The 12029-nt window shown below is 31.6% G+C and overlaps 1 protein-coding gene and 1 non-coding gene across 22 annotated transcripts in view; one reads left to right on the top strand and one right to left on the bottom strand.

Annotated features, from left to right (window-relative positions):
- Positions 1-12029, bottom strand: part of Vps13b (vacuolar protein sorting 13 homolog B) — a 734817-nt gene that overhangs the window by 713422 nt on the left and 9366 nt on the right. For 20 of the 21 annotated variants that reach the window (XR_007347142.1, XR_007347143.1, XR_007347144.1 and 17 more), the window contains exon 3: positions 11546-11689. Coding sequence is in view for 18 of the 21 variants with exons in the window: in XM_048801898.1 (XP_048657855.1) it covers positions 11546-11689 (144 nt within the window). In the remaining 3 variants the exon portion in view is untranslated. Of the gene's footprint in view, positions 1-1072; positions 1194-11545; positions 11690-12029 lie in introns of those variants that run through there. The other variant, XM_048801904.1, reaches the window with a different exon arrangement.
- LOC125616587 lies at positions 781-887 on the top strand. Its single transcript, XR_007347327.1, has one exon. It is a non-coding gene; the product is annotated as a U6 spliceosomal RNA (small nuclear RNA).

Here is a 12029-nt window from a genome sequence, read left to right as displayed (position 1 = left end):
TGGAGGATGGGAAAGGCAGCGGAGCACAACAGACACTAGGATGGCAATTTGTAAATCAATGGATGTGTAACTGATGTGATTCTGCAATCTGTGTATGGGGTGAAGGTGGGAGTTCATAACCCACTTGAATCAAAGTGTGGAATATGATATGTCAAGAAATTTGTAATGTTTTGAACAACCCACAATAAAAAATTAAAAAAAAAAAAAAAAGAAAAAAATAAATAAATAAATAAATAAAGGAGCTTATTTAAAAAAAAAAAAGACTTCAGCATATTTAATTGACTGGAGAGAAGACACCTTGGTATTTTAGAGCATTAATAATTTACTACAGGATATGATATACCATATATTTTAAGATAATCCAAAATTGTTTTAAAAATAGATTTGTGAAAAAAGAATGAGGAGATTTTTAATACATTTTTCCACTATATTAATAATTCTTTTTTTCTTTTTATGGGGCTGGGGCTTGAACCCAGAGCCTCCTCATATTAATTATCTCCCTAAAAGTACATGTGCTCTAAAGTTTTCAAAGATATTTCTTATTTTATCCCCTAAGTTCTAATAAGAATGACGATTTACTAAAAGAAAGGAAGTGTCTGTTTAAAAATAAAATAGGCCAAATGACAATTTGAGAGGTATAAGGAAAAGAAAAGATAAACATATATGGAAAGAAAGAATATATGCAACTGCTGCATAATATGAAACTGCATATTCTAAACCTATGCAAAAGTAAAGGTCAAAATCAGGCCAATATGATGATGATCTAAAAGCAACATGGGAGTGTTCAATTCAGCAGCACATATACTATACTTGGAACAATACAGAGAAGATTAGCATGGCCCCTGAGCAAGGATGACATGCAAATAAATGAAGCATTCCATGTTTTTAATTATATTCCATGTTTTTATGTCAAAATGAATCCTAAACTAAAAAGAACCAATTTTTTAAAAAGAAAAAAAAAAGTAACATGGGAAAAAGATAGGATTCGGGGGCGGGGGGGTGGTGGAAACACAAACATCTTCTAATGATGTCTAATTTCAAAAAAAGAGAAACCAAGGAGCTGGGGACATACCTCAGTAATAGGGCACCTGCCCAGCATGGACCAGGCCCTGGGTTCCATTCCCAGCAGCAGAAAAAGGAAAAAGAGAGAAAGAGAAACTCAAGGAATAAATAGTGTTTAAGTAAAAAATAATGCATTTCAGATAAATTTTCAGTAAGGCACAGAATTTTCTCAATAGTACTATTGAAGACAACTGAGACTTTAAAGTTTTAAACTGAAGTTAGAAATGTTAAATTATATATTATAATACTATCAGTAAGAATAACATTTATAGATTCCTTAAGCATTCAGATCTTTCTCATTCCAGTCCTTGCTATTTTCTTGAATACAAAGTAAAAAAAGCTGCTATTAGAAAAGCCCTTGCACATGAGCAGAAAAACAGAGACCTACCCCAAAAGTTAAATTCTGAAATCAGAATCTTTGAGCAAAGTAAGTAGCAAATTCTTTAAGCATTTACAAATTCTTTTAGCTAAAAGATTTTGAAGCAAGATCAAACAGACTATGAAAAAATATTAAAGGAAGGTCAAGCTGAAGTATAATGCTGATGGATCAAAGTTTTTGAAGTACATAAAGGAAGAGCACAAAAAATAACTATGTAGGTAAATAAAATATCTTTTATTATTTCAATTTCTTAAAAATCAATGGACTTCAAAGCAATACTAAAATATTGTACCAGGGCTGGGGATGTGGCTCAAGCGGTAACGCGCTCGCCTGGCATGCGCGGGGCGCTGGGTTCGATCCTCAGCACCACATAAAAATAAAATAAAGATGTTGTATCCACCAAAAACTGAAAAATAAATATTAAAAAGTTCTCTCTTCTCTTTCTCTTTAAAAAATAAAAATAAAATATTGTACCACATAAAATGACAATGTTATCACAAATTATGGTAGAGGATAAAGAGAAGCATACTCTTATAAACATACTAAGGTATAATGTTTTATATGAAGTGACATAATATTGAAAGTAGATGGTGATAATTACACTTGCATGTTGCCAGCCCTAGAGCAATCAGCAAAAATAAAAAGGTATGACAGTTTAAAAACTAATAATAAGGGCAAAATGGAATACTAAAATACAGCAGTTACCCCTTACATATGGAGGATACATTATAAAATGTTCAATGTAAGACTGAAACTGATAATAGAATTAAACTCTATGTGTTTTCCTATAAATACATATTTATGATAGTTCAATTTATAAATTAAGGCATAGAAAGATGAACCAAAATTAATAAAAACAATTATATACCAAAACTACATACCAAAAAAATTGCCTGTATCACTACTCCTGCACTTTAGGTCATTATTAAGTAAAATAACATTTATTTGAACACAAGCACTATGATACTGCAAAATTCTATCTTACAACCAAAACTGCTACCAAATGACCAAGGGGCAGATAGGGTATACAGTGTGAATATTCTATACAAAGAAATTATTCACACTTCAGATTTCATCACACTATCTAAAACAGCATGCAATTTAGAATTTGTGAACTGTTTACTTCTGGAACTTTCCATTTAATATATTCAGACCATGCCAGGCTTCAGATGACTGAAATAACAAAAAGCTAAATCACAACAGAAGGAGGATGACTACATGCTCAATCCAAGAACAGACAGGAAAAGAAAAATTAAAAAAAAGAATCTGATAAAACAAAGATATAACAAATAAAAAGCATTGGGCGTTAATGTATCCATAATAAAAATTATATGAAATAATGCCAGGTGCAGTGGCACACACTTGCAATCCCAGTGACTCGGGAGGCTGAGGCAGGAGGATTGAAATTTCTAGATCAACCTCAGCAATTTAGCGAGGCCCTAAGGACTTAGCAAGACCCTGTCTCAAAACAAAACAAAATAAAAGGTTTGGGGTTGTAGCTCAGTGGCTAAGCGACCCTGGGTTCAATCCCTGGTACCAAATAAATAAATAAATATGAATATATATGTATATGTGTGTATGTGTATGTATGTGTGTATATATATATATATATGTATATGTATATGTATATATATATATATATATATATATATATATATATGAAATGAAATCTAAATACTTCAATTAACAGGCAGAACAGGCAGAAATTTTCAGACTAGTAAAATCCAACAATAATCTGTCCATAGAAAACTCAGTTCAGATATGCTCAGTATAGTTTCTAAATACTAAATATCTTGAGTTTCAAAAAGGCAGCCATGGCAAAATGAACTAGTTCAAGGAAAATCAACAACTCCCAATCATCAAAACTAAAATCAGAGAACTGTTGCATGTGTGTTTGTGAATCAAACACAAACAAAAAAATCAAAGGTGTAGGCTAAGGATGTAGCTCAGTGTTAGAACACTTGCCTAGTATTCACAAAGCCATGGGTTCAATCCCCAGCACCACCAAAACTAAAATGAAAACAAAACCTGTAATCTCAGTTCCTTATTATCTGTAATGCCAGGTAACAATATGGACAGTAACCAGCAAGGAAGGGAAAACTTGGTGGTTACAAGCAAACTGTAAAGTTTCAAAATAGAATATTTTTCTGTATGCAGACTTGAGACATATAAATTCTGGAGACCAAGTACTAAACACTATAATTAAGGTTGCACTGTCATTTCTTCTACAACCCATATTTTCAATCATTCTTACAAAGTCCCTCATGAAACTAAAGCTCCCCTTGTATCAATCCAAATGTTTCTTCCTCCTCAGAAGAACTATAAGTGAATAAAAATATACCTTTCAGCCCAAAAAAGGGGGGAGAATTATCCCCCCAAAAATAAAATATAATAAAACTCCACATACTTCCAACAGATATTCCTCAATAAGTTAAAAAAAATTATTGAACCACTTTATACCAGGTTTGGTGTTCATATGCCATAAACTTCATAAAAGACACTAGAAAATATTTATATATATTTATATATACAAAATATTTATATATATTTATATATTAAAAAATTTATATTTTTTAATATTTATTTTTTAGTTGTAGTTGGACACAACCCTGTTATTTCACTTATTTATTTTTATGTGGTATTCAGGATCAAACCCAGGGTCTCACACATACGAGGCGAGTGCTCTACCGCTGAGCCACAACCCCATCCCCTCAATACGTATATTTTTTAAAGAACTATATCTTTATGTTATCTTCCCAATAGCTAACTAAATACATTTTTTTCCTCCTACCATTTCTAGGCTCTAGACACAGGTAAAAGTTCAGGAAACCATGATTTTCCTCTGTTCCTTAACTCTAAAGGCATTCAACACAGTCTGAAATACATTTACTTATGTTTTCATCCATCTATAGGTTAGCTGTTTGTGGCTTTTGGCTTTTTATGTCCATTTCAGTAATATTGTTTAACAACCCCAATTATTTCACCTCAAAAAGAAGTTAAACCTAAAACAAAACAATTTAGCTTCCAATTATTTTGAGACTACCAACAATATTTCATGCTAAAATTAATTCAAAAACCACATGTAATATGTGAATTTTTCCTTAAAAACTTCAAGGAAAGAAAAGTGCTTTTCTGTCTCATTAACTACTATATCCACAGCATTTAGTACAGAGCTGTCAACTCAACATATATGTACTGAATGGATTTAACTTTCCAATTTTTCCTTCAAAAACAGGAAAATAGTATTAGAGTGATAATTTTGTATGTAAGTTTTTCACAATGTATAATGCCTACGTTATTATACTACTTCAGTTAGATACTAATTACTATGTGAGCATATGGGCTTGACAAGTTTTTAAACTCTTCAAAATCTAAATTAGGGCTGGTGGTTTGGCTCAATGGTAAAGCATTTGAACAGCATGCATGAGGCACTGGGTCCCATCCACAGCACCTCGAAAAAGAAAAAAAAAAAAAAAAATCTAAATTAAGAGTACCATAATCCAGTAAACCACACCAATAGTCCTAAACCAAAATTCTGAAAGTCATCCTAGAACTATCTCTTACTCTAGAATCTATCCACAGCCCTCTATGGATACAGGGAATGACAGATCTATCTAGTTCCTATCCTAGAATGTGGGAACCTAGGACATTCTCTTAGAATGTGACAAAATGAATTTAATTAATTCTCTGAATTCTCCTCCTCCAATCCTTTCCTCCATGGTGAAAAACCAGTTAACTTCCTAAATTACAAATGCAACAAGTTGCTTACCTGTTTAAAATACTTCAGTGACTCCCTAACAAGTAGGCCAGTGGTCCTCAAATATTTTTATCTCTTTTAAAAATTACTGAGAATCCCAAAGATGATTTACATGTATGACTTTTACTATTAGAGATAAAGAGAAAACATGTTTGAAGTATATTTAAATTTGTATACATATTTAGATCCTTTTTTTTTTCATGCTGGTGAACCTAAGTCCTCTTGCATGCTAGACAAGTGCTCTGCCACTGAGCTACATTCACAGCTTGTATACATATTTTATTATTTATTTTAAAATAAAAATATCACATATTATGAAAATTTCAAAATAAACTATAAATTTTTAAATTTGCATGTTATGAAAAATAGCTGTATTTTCCAAAACAAAATTAGTAAAAAGAATGGCATTATTTTACATTGTTTTTTAGCTCTGGATTAGTAGAGGACAGCTAGATTCTCATATCTCCTTCTGCTTTCATTCTGTTCCAATGATATATATCAAGTAGTCTCTGGAAAAGTCCATAGTACATACATGAGAGAATGAGAATTTTTAAAAAGTAAATCATGTTTAGTATTATGAAAATAGTTTTAACCCAGCATAAAAAATGGAAAACATGAGGAAGACCCTGAAGGACTTCAGAGAACACTGGAATACAATAAATATTAAAGTCTCTTATGAGTTGCACAAAAGTTCACTATAAGAGAGAAGAAAATCATTGGATGAGAAAGAAAACAGACTTGAGGAAATAATTCACATTTAGGAATATTCCTGGAGGCAGTTTGAAAACTTGTATGAAGGCTGAAACAGATAATTTCAAAGATAAGATAGCAGTAGAAACCAGAGTTTGATGAATAATTGGATATGAGGCACATTAAGTTAAGGATGACTTCTGGGTTTCTGATTTGGATTGAATGTTCATAGTAGAACTGTTCAATGAAAAAGGAAATACATAAAGGACCAAAAAGGATTTAACTTTAATATGAATTCCATTTGGGACATTTTATAAGACATACAGGTGAAGTTCATTTAGCTATTAGTGCTGGGGGGGAAAAAAAGACTGAACCCTAAAATAGCATTTTATGAATAAAGAACATAGAAAACAGAATAATAACTAAGACTACTGGAAATAATAGCCAAGGAGAGTAAAATATGACTAAAATAATGAAACCCAAAAAATTTCAATTTAAATTTGGGATAGATAATAGAAAATGATTAAGAGAAGCTGAGAGAAAAGGAGCCGAACAGGTAGAGGAAGTGATTAAGAGGAACCAAGAAAGTGAAATTTTGAGAAAGAGATCAGAGCACTAAATATTGAAGGGAAATGAGAATTTAAAAATAAATGAACAGTGTACACTGGATTGTGCAAACGTGATGTTACTAATGACCAGTACTGAAGTGCTTACTTATAATGGCTTCTGTAAAAACACTCATCAATTCAACAAGGGTAGGATCACACCTGTAAAACCAGAGGTTCAGGAGGCAGAGGCAGGAGAATCACAAGTTCAGTTCAGCAATTTAGTGAGGCCCTAGGCAACTTAGGAAGACTCCATCTCAAAATGTAAATTTAAAAGGGCTGGGATCTAGCTCCGTGATTAAGCAACCGAGTTCAAGCCCCAGGACCAAAAAAACAAAAAGTGGGGTGGGAGGGCATATGAATTGAAAACAAACTAAACTGTCTCTACTTGTAGATAATGTTATTGCCCATGTAGGAAATCCCAAAGAAATCAACCAAAACACTACTGGAATTAATAATGTAAGCAACATCACAGGATATAAGATCAATGCACAAAAATTATACATATAAAACTGCAACTTTATTTATATATAAATGCTGAATTTATATATGAAAATGAATAGAAAATAAAATTAAATTCACGATATTCATAAATGCTCCAAAGAAAAAAGATATAAATCTAATAAAACATTTAAAAGAATTGTAGGCTGAAAACACAAATTCCTAATTAAAGAAATCAAGAACAATCTAAATAATTGGAGAGGCACACTGTGTTCACAGAATGGAAAACTCAACTTAGTAAAGATGTCAGTTCCCCTCAAAATTATCTATACATTTAAAGCAATTCCTCTGAATCCCAATAAAGGATTTCCACAGCACCTAAAGACACAAGGATAGGTAAAATTTGCCCTCTTGTTTCAAATACTAACCAAGATTAGAACATTAACAGAAAGCTCAGTTTTTTTAACTCAGTACTTTAAAGTTTTGGTTTAGGTTAAAAACATTTTTAAAGTTTATTCGTAAGTATTACTTATATAAACAACTTAATGAGTGGTTGCATTCATTAGGTTAAAAGTTTTTCAAAATTTACTTTCCAGATGTTATAAAAACCAGAATAAATAAGTACTTTAAAAACAAATTCACCACTCTCTTTAGATTGCAGAAGTATTTTTTCCAAGACTTAATACACTAAGCAAAGAATGCACGCTCATCACAAAATTTAAAAAACTGTGTAGAAAGTCTTGTGCTATTTTGCAGATGAGGTTCACCAAGGATGAACAAGCAAGAATACAAATAAGGAGAGGAAAACATAATTAAATGTAAGTTCTTGGTAATGTTTTAGCTCAAGTTATATGATAGATTCGCAAGTATTTGATTATATAAGGATGGATATGTAATGATACAGTTTGTCATGAATCAAACTGTATCTGAAATCCAAAATAGAAAAAAAAACAGATCACAAGTTACAAATCCACAGGACCTAAAGGTAGGGACAATGACATAGAAGGACTCTCTCAAAGTAAACATCAAATCTTTAACAAGTATTTTATTTAGTTTAAAATTATTAAAAATCATTCTAAGTGAACATCAAAGTGGCCTTTATTTTACCCAAAAGAATTTGGGTCACTCTCTTTCAAAAAATCTCTGTAATTAAAATGGATTTCAAAGAAATGTTGAGTACATTATAACCATGACCACTACAGTCACACTGAAACATTATAAATCTCTTTGTCTAAGTGTCCTTTGCTGAGATTCTACAAATATCTTAGCCATGCTTTGCAATTCACTGCAGGTTAGGCAATCAACAAATGTTGGCAGAATCAGATTGAACATAAAAAATTGTTATGTCCTTTTATCAAAGCATTTAATGATGGGCTGGGGAGGTAGCTCAGTGGAAGAGTACTTGCACATGTGAGTCACTGGGTTTGATCCTTAGCACCACATAAATAAATTTACAAAAAGGTATTGTATCAGTTTACAACTAAAAATATATGTATATTATTTTTTAAAGCATTTAATGATGCTGTATTCTTTTAAAATCTGAATTAAACCTCATATTCCCATCTTTTAATCATTTTAATACATTCCCATACATTAAAGTTAACATTTTTCCATATTCAGATATTTGAATACCTGTGATTTTAAAAGCCCCCTTCTTTTAACCTACCATCTCACCCTACTTTTATTTGGGAAATAAAGACTTTTCTTTAATGCTTTTTTTTTTTTTAGTTGTTTATAAACCCTTTTTTTTTTTTAATTTATTCATATATGGTGCTGACAATTGAATCCATTGCCTCACACATGCCAGGCAAGTGCGCTACCGCTGAGCCCCAGCCCCTAGTCTTTTCTTTGGTATGATGGTACAACATAATTAAACTTCAAATAATTTAAATATGGAGCCATTCCATTCTACTAGTACATGCATAATTTTAACTTAATTACATACTATACCTATCAAAGCTTAAAACCTAAAATTAAAATACTTTAAGTTTTATAATGTTTCTACTCAAAATTTAATTCCAATTACTAGGATAAACCCAAGTATTACTCTCCAGGGGTATACACTTTTAAATAATTTGTCCAAATGTCAAATGCAATTTTCAAAAATCCTTTCTACAGCAAAATTTTAAACATCTGTAAAAAAACACTTTTTTTGAAAGTGGTTTACATTCATGACATTTGACCTTTTATTCCACACACCACAAAATTCAAGTTTCAAATACCATGCAAACAGGAAATCTGATCATTCCTTCAGTAGCCATCTGCATGGTCCAATATCAAATATTAGTTCTAAGTTGCACTAAGTCATGCGTTACAAATCTTTTTATGTAGCCTCTATAATTAGTTGTAATTTGTCTGTTTTAAATGTGTTTCTTATGGAACATCTGGTCTTGAAACTTCCACCTTTCCATTGAAAAGGGTTTTTTCCTTTCCACCTTTTAATACAGAGCACAACATGGGTGGTATAACCAAGTCCAGACTTAAAAAAAAAAAAAAAAAAAAAAAAATCTAATAACAGATGATTAAGAACTATTGCAGTATTACCAAACATAAATGTAAAATAAAACTTACTACAATATAACTATCTACAGGTTTCTCAAATCAATCTCTCAAATACTTAAAGTTCACAAAGTTTTCATGAGAATATAACATTGGTCTATTTATTCTCAAGAACCACCTTATTTAAGTTAAATTGGATAATGTAGGTTTAAAATCAAATATTTCATTAATGGAAAAAAAGATCTGTGCCTAATGAATTGATATAACAATTACTTTAAAGAATCTACTTAAGGGGCTGGGGTTGTGGCTCGGTCATAGAGCACCTGCCTAGCACAAGTGAGGCACTGGGTTCAATCCTCAGCACCACAAAAAGATGAATAAATAAAGGTATTGTGTCCATCTACAACTAAAAAAATGTTTTAAAAAAAAGAATCTTCTTAAAATAAGAAATAATTTTAATAACTCATAAATAAGTCAAATTTCACAGAAATTAAAGTTATACTTAGGATTTGCTAAAACTACCTTACGGTTCTCATGAAAAACAGTCATTTTAATAATATTTATAGGGACTGGGAATATACCTTAGTGGCAAAGTGCTTGCCTAGCCCTCACAAGACCCTGAATTTGATTCCCAGCACCAAAATAAATAAATAAACAACTTATCAATTCACTTAAAACTAAAAAGTAAATGTTAAATATGCAAGAAAAAAGTAAAATAATAATAATAATAACAGACACACTACTACAAGATGAAAGTGAAACATACTTCACAGAATGCTGCTGTCCTGACCTGCTGGGCTTCCTGAATAGGAAAAATTTTGGCAGATACTCCTCTCATACATTGCTGGTGGAACTGCAAATTGGTACAACCAATATGGAGAGCAGTATTAAGATTCCTTGGAAAACTGGGAATGGAACCACCATTTGACCAGCCATCCTACTCCTTGGTTTATACCCAAAGGACTTAAAAACACCATACTACAAGGACACAGCCACATCAATGCTTATTGCAGCACAATTCACAATAGCTAAATTATGGAACCAACCTAGATACCCTTCAGCAGATGAGTGGATAAAGAAAATGTAGTATATATACACAATTGAATATTACTCAGCATTAAAAGCGAATAAAATCATGGCATTTGCAGGTAAATGGATGGAGTTAGAGAATATTATGCTAAGTGAAGTAAGCCAATCCCAAAAAACCAAATGCGGAATGTTTCCTCTGACATAAGGATGCTGATTCATAATGGGGATTGGGGGGAGGGGGATTGGGGAGGTCAGCATGGGAGAAATAAACAAACTTCCCTAAAAGAGGAGGAAGTAGAAGAGAGGGGTTACTGGGGTAGGAAAGATGATGGAATGAGATAGACGGACATCATTACCCTAAGTACATAAAACTGGTGTGACAATAGTGTGTACAACCAAAGACATGAAAAATTGTGCTCTCTTTGTGTAATATGAATTGAACTGCATCCTGCTGTCAGATATAACAAATCAGAATTTAAAAATTTTTTTTAAATAGCAGACAGCAACAACAACAAAAAAAAAAAAAAAACCCGATTATACCTTTGCAAAAACCATCAATAAGAAATGATGAGGGCTAGGATTGTAGCTCTATTGGTAGAGTGCTTGCCTAGCATGGGTGAGGCTCTGGGTTCAATCCTCAGCACCACATAAAAATAAAATAAAGATATTGTGTCCACCTAAAAAACTAAAAAATAAATATTTTTTTAAAAAATTAGCCTGAGAAATAGATTTAGAAGATTTGTAAATAAAGATTCACACTGGTCCTTCGCAAAAACTCAAAAATCTTAATCTAAAAATTAGACTGATTTAATCAGGCCTTGCTTCCATTGTAAATATAGGTAATAAGCAATATATATTGACTCCTATTAAGGTTATGATCAATAAAGCAAAATTTGTATGAAAATATCCTTTTAATGTTTTGTCCAAATTTCAGAACACCCTTATTTAAATAAGGCATGTAAACAAAGTGTATACAGTTATATTTATTCATGTGACAGTGAGTTCTAAAAGTTACAGAAATGTCAGATATAATAAGTATTAAAATTAGTTCACATTCAACAACTAGGTTTGATAATTTCTTACCTGTATTCCATCCTTAAGTTTCAATATGCATTCCATTGTATTGATGGTAATTACCACTGGTTCTGAACCCAATTTTGTCCATGGTACATGAATTCTCAATTCATGAATATGTCCGCTTAAAAAAGTGAAGGGTAATTTCAGTTCCTTAAAACACAAAACATTAAAGTTAGTAAGCACTTAATATTTTTTATCCTTGTATCCAAATTCCTTTCTTAAACGAAAAATAAAATTTCCAGTTCAAAATATTTCATTCATCACTGTTTATCACAAAGCAGAATTAAATAACTTATTAAACTATACTTTATGATAAACCACAAAAATTTATTATGCAACTTACATTTAATAAGTTACTTAAACTCTCTAGGCTTCAGTTTGCTACTCTGATGAGTGAAAATGACATACAATATCTGGTCTATGATAAAGGTTCACATGTGGTAGTGGTAGCAGTCATAAAAATGGATCAAAGCCCTAGACAGCAGCAGTA

This window comes from Marmota marmota, unplaced genomic scaffold (genome assembly GCF_001458135.2).
Source record: "Marmota marmota marmota unplaced genomic scaffold, marMar, whole genome shotgun sequence".
Taxonomy (NCBI): domain Eukaryota; kingdom Metazoa; phylum Chordata; class Mammalia; order Rodentia; family Sciuridae; genus Marmota; species Marmota marmota.
This window is presented reverse-complemented; position numbering and strand designations above follow the sequence as displayed.